Here is a 17998-nt window from a genome sequence, read left to right on the forward strand (position 1 = left end):
TACAGAATATTGATTCATATTAGAACTGGAAAAAAAGTAGGATGTGAAATTCAAGACTAAAACCCAGAGTGTGCTTTGCCATAATCCTGTAACTGTGTGCGCTCGCTGCACAAACTCCACTCCTCACAAAGTGTGCTGGCTGTCGATATAGAAGAGAGCAACTCTTAAAAGTTGTTTATGACTAAATCTGCTTTTTGCCAGAGCTCTAAATTTATCCTTAGGAAAGCGAGTGTGAGTGTGCTAAGCTCAACCATCTCCACATATAATTTCTCAAATGAGTGTATCTAAATAAACAATTAGAATTGCTCCTGATATTCTATAAGAAGGGGAATAATTAGGCCCATTATTGGTATACTAATTTTCTACTGTGAGGCACTGAAGTCAGCAAGTTTCCCTTCATTCAATTCCCCAGCAATATTCCCCCAATTTCTTTGCTCAGAATTCTGGTCATATTTTTCCATGCCCTCTCCTGATGGAGGAGGTAGGCCCTTCTTCTAACTGAGAAAATCAAAATTAATTTGTAACAGTAAACAAATTTTTTAATATGTGAAACTACCAAAAATCCCCACTTCTGATGATGGTGCATTCTGGAACACTACAAAAACTAGTTCTATGTATATTTTAATGCATGCTAGACTACGACAATCCCAAAAGACTCAGTTAATCCTAAAAGACTTACTGACCTGAAAATGAATAGCTGAGACAAGGTTCTTAAAGTATTCTTTATTAATATCATTAGAAGTTGCAGAAACAACTTTCTTATAATATAAAGGCACAGGGAGACAATTTTGATAAAATATTCCAAACAAACAGTAACTTACAGTACAAAAGGACAATTTTAATGCACATACAAACCCCAAACATCTCATTCAAAAATATTTCACCATGTTCATCAATAATAATGGGCAATGACTAAAAATATAAATTGTTATTGTACAATAAATATCTCACAGGTGCAAATGGAACAAGATTTATTGCTCTCCACAATGTTTTCCCTGTAGTGTTTTTGTTGTAGTGGGGGTTTTTGGGGCTTGTTTTCTTTTCACTTCAAAGTTCCTTTTACAAGCAGCTTTAGTAACTTGTTTCTGGAGGGACTAAACCCCAAACAAAATCTAACAGAACATTCTGACAGTTACAGAACTGTCTCAAGTAGTAACCAAAACTGGCAGTGTTCGATTCCTTCACAACTTCAACAATCGTACTCCACTCTCTCTTTGGGAAATGTGGTAGATGTTTAAAAATCAACTGTAGTGGTAAGTCAAGGCTTTTATGGTAGGGTGGTAGTACCTAGTCTGAGGATTAGTCTATTTTCTTCAAATAAGTGGATTTTATGAAGAAATATAATAGCTTGTGCCAGAACAAGCACATAAAACTGTTCAAATGAGGGGAGAAATTAAAATTAAAAGCTGCACTGAACATTCTAACTTCAGAAAACAAGACAAGGGACTGGAAACAAATTAAGACTACAGCGGCAATGATCGCGTAAGAGTGAGAATTTCCAATTCTAAAATATACTTAATCATAGAATCTTTAAAGTTGGAAAAGATCTTTAAGATCATCAAGTCCAACCAGCAACCCAGCACCACCATTAAACCATGTCCTCAAAACACAGCAACTTAAGAAATCAAAGAGCACCCTGCATCTCTGCATAGCTCCACTCTGAGCTTTGAGAAAGAAGTCAGTGAGTTTGCCATTTCCCTCACTTGCACTTGCAGAACAATTTCCATCAGGCTTTGATGCAGTACAGGAGGCAGAGCAGCCTGCTCTTGGAAGTAGCACACATTACCTTGCTCAGAACTATGTTTAGCTTGTACAAAATAGTGTTTTATACACGCATTTAAGAAATATTAGTTTCCTTCATTACTGTTACAAGAAGTAATATGCACACATTTCCTAAGAGTATATTTGTATGAACAAGATTTCAGGAAAATGAAGCATAGTAGTTGTAAAAATTAAACAAAACCAAAAACTGAGGAGCAAGCTTTCAAGTGAGTTCTTGTAGCAGTAACTGAGGCTTTTACAAAAACTGTGATTTATGAGAACAACTCTGTATTTACACAAACCTCAACAAGTCCATTTCAACTGCACTGGGAATAATCAAACTTAGCTCATGAAAAGGTACCTAGAGTGAGTACAGCTTACTGGTAAACCAAAAGATGAATATTCAGGAAATTCCATTCAACACACCTCGAAGGATGTAAAACAAACTGCTAACTTGCTTGACATTATTATTCAAATTAGGGTTTTCTCTAGCATAAGTACACAGTTTTAGAAGTTCTTCAGAAAGTAACCTAGGACAATCAAAATCTGAATTTTGAAAATTATTAGCTTCACTAAAGTATAGCATTTTTTGTTTACTATGTGTTCAAAAACTAATAAACAAAACCATTTTCTTTGGTTTATGCTTAACTACACCAGACTAGTAATTTTTTATTTTTAGTCAATCTTCTATCCCCAATTCAAATTAATACTGAACTTTTTATTGTAGTGTCTTTCCAATTTTCAAATTATCTCTGTTAAAAATAAGAGTTTGCTCATACCATGATTTCCTGTTAAACAGCCATGAGTATATACTGGCACGAAGGGAAGTTTTGTACAATAGTTACATTAAGTGATATTTCCAACAGCAGAACCACAGAAGACATTAAACAAATGTTAGTTCAAGTGAAATTTGAGTTTATGATGATCTTAAAAAAACAAACCACAATGTCTAAGCATGGTAAAATACAGTGTAAAACCCCCTAAAATTAGACAGTAAACTTCAGAATCCTGCACTCACAGTAGGAATGCTCTGCACAGCATTGATGTGAAAGCCTGTTCAGTTTGAAACAATGCAGACAGCTAGATTTACCTGGATGTAAATGCCACTTCAAGGTGTTTAAACAAACACAAAAATGAGACAATGATGTCAGGAAAAAGGCCTTTAAAACAGGCCGCCAGTCTAACTTGACTTTCCAAGTAAGAACATCAGTTTCACAAAACTGTGACACTAATGCAGTTTTATGTAAAGTACCCTTTGACACACAAGCTGTCAATTAAGCTATCACAGTCTTTTGTGACCTACTCCCTTTCAAACAGTTAGGGAGGAAAGTCAATAGTAGCTCAAGTTTTAATTCAGTAAGTACCTTGTTTGTTTGCAAAGGAACATTATAACACCATAAAATTCTATTTTTACAGTATTTAGAAAACTGATAAACTAGGGTTTTTTATTCTCTCTTTTTAACACATGAGTCCAAAGCTTCTTTTTTCTATGTGTCTTTGCAATAGTGTTTTAGCCAGTGTTGCAAAAGAATTTCACTGTGGACTACCTCACGTTGTTGCTCAGTTGTGCAAGGTATTCCCGGAGTTCCTTGGCGGCTTGGAATCGACCGTATCTTTTCTTTGGGTTGGCACACTCGTCCAGCAGGGCTTCCAGGCGCCCGTCTTTGGCAATCTCAGCTGGGGGGTCGTGGAGGAGCCCCCCTGAAGTGCCACGCCATGTGGCATGTCTGGATAAAAGGTTCTGACAAACGGCGTAATAGTTGTGGTCCACAGTGACACGAGCACAAAGAATCTCTTTAGAGAAGGACAGACAAGCTTCTTTATCACAGTCATCAAACTTGCTTTCGTACCACACGTCCCAGTTCTCAGGTTTATCTGTGAAATATAAGGAGACAGGAAAAAGAAGTGAGAGGGGGGAGGAAGAAGCGTGTCTGAATACCATCAGAAGCTCAATACACAGCAAACTGCTAACATTTAAACTACAAACCAATTTTGTTTAGATAAACTCTGAAATGTATTGGCCTAAAACTGCATCTGATAGTTTGGTACATCCTTCTGCTGAAATGGTCCTGACAAAACAAAAAATAAGGGAAAGAAAGAAAGAGGGCAAAATAGATTGCTGCTGGTTTTGCTTCCTTCTCTTTGATGAGTAAACACATGAAATCTACATTCACACATACCCAGAGGAAAAAATGTAGCATGAGCAAGTACCAGAGAACAATCCACAGCCAAAGCTGAGAGAAAAACAAACAAGCAACATGATTTATTCTAGCAACATAGATTTGGTTTCTCCAGTTGCCCTGGAAACTACTGCTGGCAAGTGGTCTACCAAAGCCTAAAACAACATTCCAAAGTAATTACTATAAACTTCTGAAACTTTATCTTCTATCTTACTTTTGACATGGCAGTAACGATTAAGAATATAAAAAAGCAGATGCATTACTTATAATCTTGGAAGAAAGTAAAATTCAGCAAAGCAAATAGCATTTATGTACAAGTACAAACCTCTCTCCTTGGTAGTTTTCTTTAACTTAAAACCTGATCTACATAACATACCTTATGCAGTAATAATACTTAAAAGGTTACTAAGTGGGAGCTCTCGTGAGTTCTTACTACTTATTGCTAGAAAACTTTCATCTTAAGTTTCCAGACTACTGCCAGCTTTGAGAAGACGTCCTTGTCATGGAGTCCCATAGCTTTGCAGATCTCTCTTAGCAGTGTGAGGTACAAAAAAAAATTAATCTGTGCTTGGCTAGTCTCTGGGCTGACTATTGGTCTTCTCATTCATGGCACACTGACAGTTTAGAAAAAAAAAGAGTACTGAAGGATGACAGTTAAAACTATAAAAACATGGTGTAAGATGTGTAGAATTAACAGCAAATTCAATGTGGAAAAAAATCCAGCAAAGGAGAATGGGAAAAAAGGGCTTCAGCAAATTCAAACATGATATCCCACACAGAGTACAATCAGGTACTACTGTAGAGTGCAATTGGATAGAACGTACACACTGAAATAGCTAAACAGGCGTATTAATCATTCTGGACAGAGATTGTCTAATGGAACTTTCCAGAAGATTCATGAAATCAGTATTAAATGTCAACCACAACACAAGTTATTGTGTTCTTGATTTAGATCATAGATCACACACCAAAATCCTGGCTGGGACAACAGATGTGACACTTCCAGCATTCAGCTTCTGCAAGGAGCTACTTGCTCCTATTCCACATACATATCAACATTTTCAGAGTTCATCTGGATGTCTTTCTGCCTGAGCAATTCAGACATGCTCCAAAAATGAAAGCCTTCAGTAATATTATTTTAAGAGGGAAGGAAAGGAACAGAACAGAAAAGAATGGAACGGACAGAGTTCTAAAGTAAATGTACTGGATATCCAACACATTAAAAGGTTTCCTTGGTAGGCTCATAAAGTTTTAATCTAAGCTTTAGAACGTATAATAAATCTAATAAAAAACAACCAACCAAACAACCCCGAAACGCATTTCCTTGCAGAAAAGTGTGGGGATAGAAAAACACAGTCCAAAACTTAATTCTGCAGCACAACATATGAAGCCTATATGCAAAGCTTAATAAATCCATTCACCCAAAGCAAACTGGAGCACTTGGCCTGTTGCCATGAACTTCTGCAGAATCCAGGGTCTCATGTTCAATGTCTCCAGCCCTTAGGTCTGTTAAATCTTCCTTATAAGCTCAAAAAGAATATAAGCCTATGTGATGCCACTTTGTCAAACACCTCTTCTGCTGCCACTGCTTTGAGCTTTTACAGTTGACAGAAAGAAAATTAATTTGGAAACAGCACTATAATCACCCATTCCTTCAGTTCCATTATTAGAGAACCAACCAGAACCACTGAAGCAAAGTCAGGCTATGGGACTAAGGCAAAGCAGGAACTAACACTGTTAGTCACTCACGGAAAGTAGAATTCCAAGACCTCTAAAAGTGCTTCCGGGAAAAGACAAAAGGGACCTCTCTCTCTTAGCTAAGGTAGACAAGACAGCCAGGCTGCTTATCTGTCCATTTGTCCAAACACACCCAGCATCAACACTCTCTTCCCATCCCCATCTCTTCCTTTATGCAGCTTTACAGTACTTAAAAGTGTCCAGGTACGCTCTTCATGAAATTGACAAATTGGTCAAGCTAATTAGTAGTCTAACTGCAGAAGAAAGCTAATTCGTTTGTTAATTAGTAGTCTAGTTGTAAAGCCAACAAAATACGTATTTAGCAACCACACATACTTTAAATATTGCCGAGAAAGAAGTGAGACACATGGGGTGAGGGGAGTGAAAGAAGAAACTTACTCTGTCTGATCAACCTTTTGTCTGCTACCAGAACGTTTTCTGCATCTACAATGATAACTTTTCCATCTCTTGGTCCCACTGCAAAGTTGTCAAAGCTGACATCAAGGAGGTAGAGTGCAAATTCAAAGTCATTATTTGTCAGCTGCTCAGCTATTTCCATTAATTGCCAGGCCAGATCCACTCGCTTCTCCCATGGTGCATTAAAGTAACTCCACAGCTCTTCTCCCACATAGTTGACAGCCACCATTCTTCCGCACGCTCCCAAGTACTTTGCGAATGGCCAACCCTCATCAGATGGAAAACTCTGTATATAAAAAATTTTTGACATTTTAATTAATACAAAACAGTTTAGATTTTAAAAGGCTTTTCAATAAAACTTAGAAGAAAAAGCTGTAAATACCCATCAAAACTATAATCCATATATTTCTAAGTTTCAAAGGGAAAGGAAAAACAATAGAAAATGTATTTATGTGAGCAAGAGGCCTTGCTGAACTAGTGAAGGGAAAAAGTTGGATGACCTGAAGCAATACACAACCCGTATCTAGCTTTCCATATATACACACACACTCATATATATTCACACACACAATTCCACCAACCATCTTTTTCTCTTGGTGTTTTATTACACATCTCTTGTAGTAATTCAAGTATATTTCCCATCAAGATATTCTTGCATTTGATCTTTTAATTAAAATCAATTCTTTTAATAATCTAAAGAAAAAAAACTTCACAAAGTGGCACCTCCTTCTCTCCATCACCATCCCTTCCATTTTTCCTAGTTGATGGGATTCTTTTGAGGTTTCTTATTTTTCTCGTATACCATAACAGTCTATCTCTTGATTAATTGCTCTATTTATACTGTGTGCTTCTTACACAGGGCCACTTAACATTTTTATCAACAGTAAAATCTGTCTCCAACAGTACCTTTCTGTGAAGTTAACACAAGAGACTGAACAGAAATGACACACTAAAAGCAATTACAAAACAACCCACAACACACCAGCATGGTTTTCCTAATTCAGCTATGCTGAATGTGCCCTAGGACTTCGATATGGACAAGCACTTAAAAAGTACCCTCCAAACTGTGGAGGAATGCTGAATAGGAATGCAACAGGAAGAAACTACAAAAGCGCTAATTTAAGAAACCACAAATTTATAGAAGTTAGCACTCTAAGAGTATGATGTACACTAATTTTAACTATTAGGAGATACCACGTGCCCATGCCCCTTCCTCGTGTTCTACCTTGCTATCATGTCACCAGACACAACTCATGACCAATTCTGCAGCAATGATGTAGCAAAGGTTCTACCACGGTTGGGGTGAACAGCATGGTGGCGTTTCAGGATGCATGAAAGCTTTATACCTCCTGGAAACCACAATGGAAGAAAACATTTATTGTAAACTGGGGAAAGAGACTGGAAGGAAACACCTCATGTAGACGGATCTGAACTACAAGACCATGCAGGGAAGAGGTGCCTAATATAACAAACCTTGTCTATATAGTACACATGAAGAAACTAAAATCATAATTAATATACATAATTGACAACGTTTGCCATTTTTATGGCAAAAAGGCATGAAGCTGTTCTCTAAGGTGGCAAAGCGTAGAAGACAATTTCTGGGCAAGTAACCATGTTTACCACTGCAAAGAACCACCCTTCTTGGTTGGGCAAAAGAGCCATGTTAATTACAGAATAGGTTCAAAGTTTTTGACGTGTCTGTATGTCTGAACTTCAACTCTATTTTTATCACGTGATCTACTCACATAAGCAAAACAGGTTGTGATAAATCCTGACAACAATACAGAACTAATTTCACAGATTTGAGACCAGTATGGCATTTTCAAGCTGTGATACCACATAACTCAGCAGAACTAAATCTCTCTCAGTAATTAAATCTACCATGCAATAGGGAAGACATTATCCAGCCTCCAGGCTTATTTACCTGCAGGATTCAGGGCAATTAATGAAGGCGGTAAGTACAGCCAAATATCTGCCAGTTCAGGTCAAGTGTCACATTCCAGAGTTAAGAGGATTTTGGGGGCATTTTTACTTGTTTTGTGGTTAACAAAATAACCTTCCAACAACTGAAGTATGTGCTAATTCAGTATTCCTTACTTATTCTAAGCAGACTATATAATAAAAACATGGCTGTGGTATCAATAAATGTCACCAAAGGGGTATTTCATGTGCATTTATCATGACTGTATTCAGCCCTGAACCAAAACAAAATAAGAAGCAAATGGCTGTTTTCCATCAAATGAAATTATTTTACCTACATCATATAAACTTCTCTTTAAATTGGAGAAAAGTTACCTGATTCTATTTCCTGATAAGCACAGGCTTAACTAATTTCACCAAATGTGCATGACATTTTCATATTGCTGTATTGTATCAGCACGCAACTCAATGATGCTTAAATATTTTTATTTAAATATTACTTTGGACCACCCCACTCCTTTTCTTTTCCATGGTTCTCCTTTTCTATGTTCCAATCCTGCCCTGCTTATGACTCTGCCTCCCTTTTCAAACACAAATTCAACCACAAGCAGTTGAACCTGGCAAAGGATGTGCTACCATTGGAAGCAAAGGTGTCCCTCCCTTCCAACCCACCAAGCACACTCATTTCAATCCCCTGCACATCATTAGGAAAGCAAGGCTGGTACTTGCTGGGCTGGTGCTCCATTGGCTCAGAGCCTGATCGATATCATCACAGGCTGGGATGTACTGGTGAGAGGAAGAGAGAAGGCCTCAACAGCCGAGTGCAGAAGAGAGAAGGAGCTAAGGGGACTTTTCCTTTCCAGCAGCAGCAGTGATTTATGTAATGGATTAAACTGATTTTCGAGGTACAGCTTTAGACACTGATCTTTCAAATATATCTATTATGGTTCCTGCACTGTGTACACTGAATTTCATTTCAGACAAGAAATCCTAGGAGCAGTCTGGTTTATTCAGAAGTGCACACCTTCATGTTACCAGTAGAATATCTGCATGCCATGCTGTAACAGATATATTTATAACACTGTGGCAATAAAAACATCTTTTGACAACAGGAGTTCGGGGAATCCTGCCAACATCTGCACATGTACAAACAACATCTCTGCTTTGGCCCCCTTCCAACTGGCATGTAACAGCCACATCTACACTTCATTACCCAAGTCAGTAGCCGAAGAAGGGGATAAAAATATGTACAAGTGCCTCATTCAGCAGTTTTTATATTCACTTGGTGAATTTGACAAGAATATTAATTGAGGTGCAGATCTCTTGTCTTTGCAAGCAGCGATTTGTAACTTTTTGTACTATTCTATTTTGAAAGGTGTTTTCTAAGAGGAAACTGCAGCTAGCTTAACACAAGGATTTTTTTGTTCATGTATTAAAATTCTGAAAGTAAGAAATGAAAACAAATCTGTATGACTAATAAACATGTTTTCCATGAACAAGTTGCATTTAGAAACAAAAAGCTTCATAGATCGCTGTCAAAAATCTGATTTCTGTGGAGTAATGCATAACCTTGGTTTTGGTTTCATTTTCTCAAATTATCAGTAGTCTAAATATTTAATTAGATAATTTTGTACTTGAATATGCTATTTGCAGACTTAAAAATGTGCATTTGACAATTAAGGTAAAAACTAAGCTCTTGCTGAAAACCAGAATCAGCTGTTTTGTGACAAAATAATCTGATTCTGATGCACCCACTCACATTTCATCTGTGAACATACACATAAATGCCATGGAAACCATAGATATTTAAACTTTTTAATGTGTTTTAAAATAAAGTAACACATATCAAAAACTACAAATAGGTAGCTTAGTAAGTTCCCCCTCAATAACGCTGTTATCTTTCTGTATTCAGACAAATATGTATAACCTTCTAACAGAAAGCCGGAAAACAGTAAAGATACCAAAAACTTCTGCTACCTTCATTCCCACTGACACACCCCCAAAACATATTTTGCTTGCTCTAATTAGTGTAGCTCCAAGATATCTCTCTAAGCAAGGCTTAAAAACCTAAACAAACCCTGTCAAAGGGACAACAGATATGCTGTTCCTGAAAGAATAATACTGCATTTATGCCTTTAAAAAAAATACACTGTAGTCTCAGAATAAATATTAAGAATTAACAGAGCAAATTTATCACTTCACTGAAGCAGAAAACACACTATCAGTGCATTTGTCTTCCTCACTTCCATCTGTCTAAACCTGAGAAGATGCCAAAATGTGCCAGTGCATTTTGTTCAGAGCTGTGACTTAGATCAGGCAGTGAAGACTCACCAGCTTGAAGCTGATAAAGCCTATTGTATTCTGCAGTAACACAAATCCCCTTTGAATTAAACACTTAAAAGAGTATTAGTTTATCATAATGAAGCATAAAACTCATAATCAAGACCAAAAAGCCAGACCAGCTTAAGTAACAACTGACATTTTTGTTCCACTGTATCACTAAAATCCAAGCTTTTCATTCTCAAAACTATTCCAGAAGATTCTCTATATGTCACCTCCAACATTTGCAGGAAGTGAGTTCCAGCTCAGAAAAAATACCCCAGACAAAATCTGCCCAAACAAAGACCTACCTCTTATATGTGATGAAATTTTAAAAAACACACACAAAACAGAGTGGGGACTTCTCTCCGTGGGACCCTGAAGAACTTCATGGCAAAATTACCCTCTCCCTGACGCCTTCATTAAGTCATCCTGCTAAACCGCATCTGCCCAGGCACAAACAGGCATGGCACGGAGAATTTAAATAGCATGTTCTTCCTCAAAAGGAAAATTAGTTCTCTCTCAGAGCACTGCTGATTCTGCAGTGTAAACAAAAGCAGCACTTGTAGTAGTACCGAGGCAAATAAGCAGAGCTCTGGAACCACGAAGAGCTGGAGAGCAGATTTTACAATGATGCTTTTCGGATCAAAGGAGTTACAAAGCACAGTTAAACACAGATGCCTCCTTTTGTCAGGAATTGATCTGCATTCTGGAAGATATGTATTCAAATGATTTTCTGAATGCTAGTGAGTACAATGAAAACCATTTAATTCTGAACTATATGCCACACCATTTGACATTTACCTAGAAGTCCCACAGAAGTTATACATATATAGCCAACAGCACAGAGTGAACAAGAGTACTCCAAACATTGGTGTTTCCATTGAAACCATGTTTCTTTTATTTATTTGACCGCTGTTCAAGTTTGACTACATTTCAAACAGTTATTACATACAATTCATGCCAACAAGAAGTACATACCAGGCTTAATTGACATACTATAGGACAAAAATACACAAAATTCTAAATACTCAATTTTTAAGTTGAACACCTCAGCTGTAAAAGCTGTATTTCACAATGCCAGCAGAGATATGCCTCTTTTCCAAATAAATTAATGAACAATGATTAAACTCGAGAACCATAGTAAAGCAAATTTAATGTCATTATTGGTTGTCACCTGTTCAAATTAGTTCGTAGTTCATAAAAGTTTGTTCAGATTAAATTTGCAACAGATGAAAATAATCACTGCGTATTTACTTCTCATCAGTAGTGAGCGAGACAAAAACAAAGCCTCAATTACTTAATTCAGGGAAGTAAAACACAACTCCCCCTATACATCTGACATACCAGAACAACATTGGTATTACAAAGTTTGTAATGTGGGGTAACAAGCATTTTTCTGCTACTGAAAACTACAAGAGCAAGAATTTCTCAGGAGAATTTCTATTTAAGTCTATATAGTGACTTCCCTGCAGCCTTTAAATTCAGACAGCCATTCATCATAATATACACCCCACAATAACATCAAGAATTTCTAGACTATTTTAAAATATCCCTTATAATTTACCCTACATGTTTTCAGTCTAGGGAACTTTCACTAGAAAGAAGAATGAGAATAGTTTCGGTAATTTAAGGAACATAATTAAATATGACAGTTAACATGACAAGTACAAGCCAATTCTGGTCTAATATGTACAGTCATATGTCACTGCAAAAAATGATTCTTCAGTTTTCAATACAACCAAATCAGTGGAACATTCTTGTAACATGAGGCCACTCCATTTTAATTCAACAAAGAACAATTTTCCGTTCCTTTTAAAAAGATTCACAATGGAAATTCAGTCTATTAAAATCCTAGTATCTATATGAGCCAGGATTTAAATAAGTCCACTCAAGGACATGTCAGGTAGTGCAGATAACTACCTTAAATCCACTACTTGGTTTATGGCAGCAGAATTACAGATCAGAAACACCAAATTGAGTAAAGAAGAAAGTTTAAAGGGTACCAAGTATTAAAACTGAATTGCCATTCTACATTCTACCAATGTATTTAGAATAGAACTACAAAAAATAACTTATGATTAGAAGAGTGTGTATGAAAAAATAGAAAAGAGGAATTTGCCCATTTACTTCTTATGTCTAGATCAGCAAAAAGATTCTGTGGAACATTTGGCTAAATTGCTACTTTGAGTGAATTCTGTGCAAGAAATTGTTTCAAAGTGATCAGCTGAAGTTTTAATATATGTTTACCAGATGTCAACTATTGCTCTCCCCATAACAAAATCAAACAGAAAACCCAATGATGACATGTAGAGAAACCAGAATAATTTTAGGTTATGCGGCAACAGACTGTTCATGCAGAGTAATTATACTAGGAATAGAGATACAGCTGTTGGGTTTGTTTTGTTTTGCTTTTTCCCCACAAGGAATAAGAATGATCAGAAGTTGTGAGAAAAATAAAGTCATTAAGCTTAAGTATTTAGAGAACTAAAACCATATCTGAGGGAGGGGCAATGATTTACACAGGCTATTAAAAATGCAGAAATACTACTATTTGGCACATAGAGATTGGCATTTCCTCTTAGAGAAATAAAAGTCCTTGGGACTTGTAATTTAAATCCCAGACACAAATGTTCACTATCATTCTTTGAAGAATTGTCATTTAAACTGGTTGTTAAAAGCTACAGCTTGAGACAAAGTTGCATTAATGCACTCTGGATTTAATTGGCAGATACCTTCTAGAGTTAGAAGAAATATTCCTTACGTGAAAGCATTTTACCTTAACAGCAAAGTATGTGCGCAAATTCCAAGTTTGCTTTGTGTTGGTCTAATTTTTTCCATAGTAGCTGGTGTGGGGCTGTGTTTTGGATTTGTGCTGGAAATGGCATTGATAATTCAGGGATGCTTCAGCTGTTGCTGAGCAGTGATTACACAGAGCCAAGGCCTTTTCTGCTCCACATCCCACCAGTGAGGGGAATGGGGGTGCACAAGAAGCTCAGAGGGGACACAGCCAGGACAGCTGATGTAAGGAATATTCCATTCCATATGGCATCATGATCAGCATGTGAAGCTGGGGGGAAGGAGAAGAAAGGAGGGGGGACACACATCCAGAGTGACAGCACATCTTCCCAAGTCACCATTCCATGTGATGGAGCCCTGCTGTCCTGGCAATGGCTGAGCACCTGCCTGCCCATGGGAATTGCTGAACAAATCCCTTGTTTGGCTTTGCCTTCCTTATTAAACTGTCTTGGTATCAACCCACAAGTTTTCTCACTTCTACTCTCCCAATTCTCTCCCCCATCCCAGTGTGACAGGAGGGAGCTGCATGGGGCTGAGTTCCCAGCTGGGGTTAAACCACGACACTCTGAAAACAAAGCAAACACAATGACATTTCCATATGGCACCTGGCAACACTGTAAACCAACAACACAATGGCAAGATTGAGGGTTGCAAGATCAGTTATACGTGCACTTTTGTGACAACAACTTATAAACCCTGTGTTTCAGTTTTGCCAGGACAGACATAAACTGTCTTTTCAGGTAAGCATAAGATCTTAGGAGAAATACAATCTAACTGAAAAACAGTTTTGTAATCTAGAAACAATTTTTATTTCAGCTGTCTTGAGCCAGATTGAACTTTCTCTAACTCTGAGAAAAGGAATTTTCTGGTTTTACCCTGGATTTGGGGCATTGTTTTTTCTTGTTTTAAGTACTAAACTTAAAACTTTGCCACTGGCAAAATGTGTCAGACACTGCGTGGTTGCACACCATGGCTCACAGCATGGCAGCTACAGTGGCACGACAGCAGCAGCTCAAGTACTGTTATCCAAAACTGTTAGGAGACTGCCACAGCGCCTCCAAAGAGGAAATCTGGAGGCTGACAGGGATCAGGGCAGGAGCTCTATGAAAAATAAGAGGTACCACACCTTTTGGTTCTATTAACAGTAAGTTTATGTTCCAACTTGCAAGTGAAGATAAGAATGAATCAAGTTACTTGATAAAGTTGAATAACATCCACTATTTAAGCAGATATCACTGTTGAAAAAAATCTCAAAAACTTTCTCCACTGCATCTATTTTACAAGACAAACTAGAAGCTGGGTGGTTTATATCAAGTCCCAGGACAAGGATAAATCTGCTTACATCCATGGCAGTTCTATGAATTCTACAAAGAGCGAACAGTCACACTGCACTCAGTCTGTAATTCAAGTTATTTTTTAAATTTTTCTGTTTCTTCCTAAGGCAACTTCGGCCAACCTATCTTTGCAAGTGCTTGATGCACACCATCATCATATTCAGTTGGAAATAAGATACCATGCATAGATCCTATCCTCCAGGTGATTCCCATTTAAAACACTCTGCTAATCAGTGAATGAATTGAAACAGCACCAAGTTTTGTTGTTGCTTTTGTCCAAGTACAATGTTCATGCCTATATGAAATACTGGTTTAGATGTAGCATTTTGATTACAAATATGACCTTATTTTATTAAAAAGTATTCATCTTTATTGCAGAAAACAGCTATTAGGAGGAGAGAGGAAAAAACCCCAAATCTATCAGAAGTTAAATCTTTAGCATGTAAGTTCTTTCGTTCAAATGTGAATTCATATGAAAACTGCAAAAGGATTTAATTAGTGAGTAGTTTAGCAAGATTCTACAGAAGAAATATTAGTGTTTTAATACCCCAAAAAAATATGTGAACTGTACTTGAACAATACTACCGCTGTCATTCCATTTCCTTAATGAAGTGAAATGGCAAAAGGGTCTAAATTCTTCCCTGAGTACACCTGGACAATAGATGTGAACAAAGATTAACAAGAAAGTTATGAAAAACACAAATAGTGAGTTAGGATTACAACATGTAATCTACACTAAACTGTGCAGTGTTACACTTCTGATGAACAGTAACATCATGCTATGGGTTAAAGCCCCACCTGAAAAATTCCCACAGCAGAAGCTGTAAATCAGTTGTGACGATGCAGTTCATGAGCAACACCGCTTCAGGAATAATCCATACTCCACACAGGCTTCAAGCTAAAATCCCAGTCGCTGATGAAAAGCCTCATAATCCACAAATTGCTGGGTCTTGTAGATGACTACAGTGAATTTTCTATTATAAATGAAAGATCAAGCTTTGAATTCCTACTAAATTGCCTATTTACATTTAGCTGTAATGCAATTAAGCAACACAGAACTTAAATGCACTGTACACCAGGAGTTTAGACATTATCTCTACTTCTAAACCAAAACTGTTATGAATAACAGTGCTCAGTCACTGTAGTGTTCCATGAAAGGCTCAAGGCAAAAATAAGCAATATTTTCCTTGTGCCCTCCAGTGACAGACAGCATGAGTTAAATCCATCTATTTATTGATTTATTTTAAATTAAAATCTGATTCTTCATACAACATTGTGTAGGTTTCTTTTCTTGGAAGCAGATAATTTTTAAAACAAGCCTGTAAGTTTCATTCCCATAGCACTACCTGCCTTCATCGACACTGCAGAAACTATACCATAAAATGTTTTTTATATGTTACGTACTAATACGAACAACCTCCTCAGTAGTCAGTTATCAATTCTAGAAAGTAACCACCTCTCGCACGTTGCTGTTGCAAGAGCTGCAGAATACAGAATTACCCGTTCCTTACGTGTTTCTCAGGTAGACACAGAGCCTGGAGTACTAGGGAATGGGAAGAGTTCATACAGATTCATGTATTTTAGATATTTCATTCCTAATTGAGGGAAGGTCTTCAAACCTCAAGTACCCATTACCAAAGTTAGTTAACACTCTTCTGGAGAAACCACTAGGAGTGTTTAAGCACACAAAGCTGGCCTGAAGCTCCCCAGAAATATTGTCCAAGCTATGCCTAAACATCAACATTTACAACACTATGAAACATTTTTGATCTGTTAAAAGGTGGCAGACTTGCTTTAATATGCTCTGAACTGCTAAAAGCTGCCTCATTTCCCACCAGTTTGACCTGCTCTGTTCTCAGATGCACCTTTGCTAAAATAAATGTCGAGCAGAATGCTTAAGTCCATCCAAGATTTTATTCTCTTTAGCAAATTTGCTTGACAATCTCAGGACTCTTCTACAGTTCATCAAGAAGCTGAGAGGAATCAACGGTCTTAATCAACCCACTGCTTATGATCCAGCCCATTACAGTAAATGCTGCAAGTGTACCATACCCTTTGTAAAGAATACGTTGCCCCGTGAATTATGAAGAAACACAGCTGTTCTCTGGCCATCTAGGTCTACGCTCAGTATGTTGAAACCACTGTTGAAAACCAAAAAAGTAAGTTGTATGAAATGCAGCCAAAACAAATCACTTCTCAAAGAATTTCTGAATATACTCAGCAGAGCAAAGCAGTTTTGATTTTCTTACTTAAGTGGAGTTTCCTTTCTCACTGTGCTCAGGAGCAACTTCATAGCAAAATGGAAGAGACTTACTGTTCCCTCAAGTCTGCTGAGAACCAAACTGGAAACACACTTTGAAAACAAAACTGAAGAGCTGTACATGGAGAGACTGAAGGGCAGAAGGCATACCACCCAAAAACATATGTAATTTGTAATTAAGTTCATAAATTGATTTTATAGAAATTAGTCAGTAGGCAAACTTTCTGGAGGGTAAAGCCTTGCAGCACTGCTTTTTGACCATTTCTTGGCCTCTCACTAGAGAAACAGCAGATGTTAACAGTAATCATGAGGTGATGTTTTCAAAACATATTTTCAAATATTATTTTAATCATACACTGGATAAAGGCAAGGACAGTTTAGTAGTTAGACAAAACAGTTCTTATTCCAAACCTAGATACTAAAGGCACACTTGGGAATTCCCTTGATCATGTTAAAAGCCAAAATGCAAGGCATCCCATCTGAATAGATACAGAATAGAAGCAACTGCGTGGTGCCACAGAATAGAAGTTTCCTATGCATTTTTCACGTAAAAATTTACATAACATATTAAAGCACAAATTTCAGGTAGGTGCACATAACCCACGCCCCTAATTAAAGACTAGGAAATAGGTATTTGTAGTCCGAAAACAGACCGACGAATAAATGAACAGTGTTCTCTCTTCAGCGGTTACCTATCTCTAATTTCTACCAGCAGTAACTATATTTAGTTCACATTAAGAACATGACATAGCACATGAGTCAGTTTCTGACAAGGAAAGCACAACAGCATCGCAGCACAGTCTCTACGCACTCTCTCTTGAACTAGACCTTAAGAAATGAATCACGGGCACCCACAGCTCCCTGGGAATATATGAATTGTGGAACACGCTGACACCGAACTATGCGAAAGGCACAAGTAAGCAGAGAGCATCAGCCGCCAGCACTGACCCGCTGCGCTCCTGCGGGACGGCGGCTGCCGCTCGGGACCCGACAGCACAGCGGTATGGGGATGGAGTTAAAACCCTGAGGAGGACGGCAAATCGGGAAAACACACGCAGTCTTTGAGGGAGGAAGGAAGGAAGGAGGAGAGCTGATGAGGCTGAGCGAGCTAAAGAAACGCCTCCTGCCCGGAGGCAGGGACCCGAGACCCTCACCCGCCGGTACCTCTGCAGGAGAGTCAGTCAGGGCACAGAGCCAGCGGCGGCCCCCGCGATCCGGCGGGATTTGGGGCCAGCTGCCCGGGAGCCCTCGGCCCCCGCCCGCAGACA

General features: G+C 37.9%; 1 protein-coding gene across 2 annotated transcripts; it reads right to left on the bottom strand.

The window, feature by feature from the left end:
- Positions 1–708: 708 nt before the first annotated feature.
- Positions 709–17992, bottom strand: CUNH3orf58 (chromosome unknown C3orf58 homolog). Of its 2 annotated transcripts, none has more exons than XM_017726471.1 (3): positions 16523–17992; positions 6078–6381; positions 709–3636 (listed from the first exon to the last, which is right to left on the bottom strand). In XM_017726471.1, exons 1-3 carry the CDS (start codon positions 16580–16582, stop codon positions 3305–3307), a joined length of 696 nt encoding a protein of 231 aa, XP_017581960.1. In that variant the 5' UTR covers positions 16583–17992; the 3' UTR covers positions 709–3304. The 2 variants fall into 2 exon arrangements, with proteins under 2 accessions (XP_017581960.1, XP_017581961.1); XM_017726472.1 differs by lacking the exon at positions 16523–17992 and adding an exon at positions 7321–9552.
- Between the last annotated feature and the right edge of the window lie 6 nt (positions 17993–17998).

This window comes from Corvus brachyrhynchos, unplaced genomic scaffold, assembly GCF_000691975.1.
Source record: "Corvus brachyrhynchos isolate BGI_N302 unplaced genomic scaffold, ASM69197v1 scaffold221, whole genome shotgun sequence".
Lineage (NCBI taxonomy): Eukaryota > Metazoa > Chordata > Aves > Passeriformes > Corvidae > Corvus > Corvus brachyrhynchos.

Coding starts and splice junctions, on each gene's coding strand:
- CUNH3orf58 (XM_017726471.1), bottom strand. CDS start 16,582: ATGGCCAGAGAACAGCTGTGTTTCTTCATAATTCACGGGGCAACGTAT. Junction 6,382..16,522: donor CAACGTATTCTTTACAAAGG/GTATGGTACACT, acceptor TTTTATATACAG/AGTTTTCCATCTGATGAGGG. Junction 3,637..6,077: donor CAAAAGGTTGATCAGACAGA/GTAAGTTTCTTC, acceptor TATATTTCACAG/ATAAACCTGAGAACTGGGAC.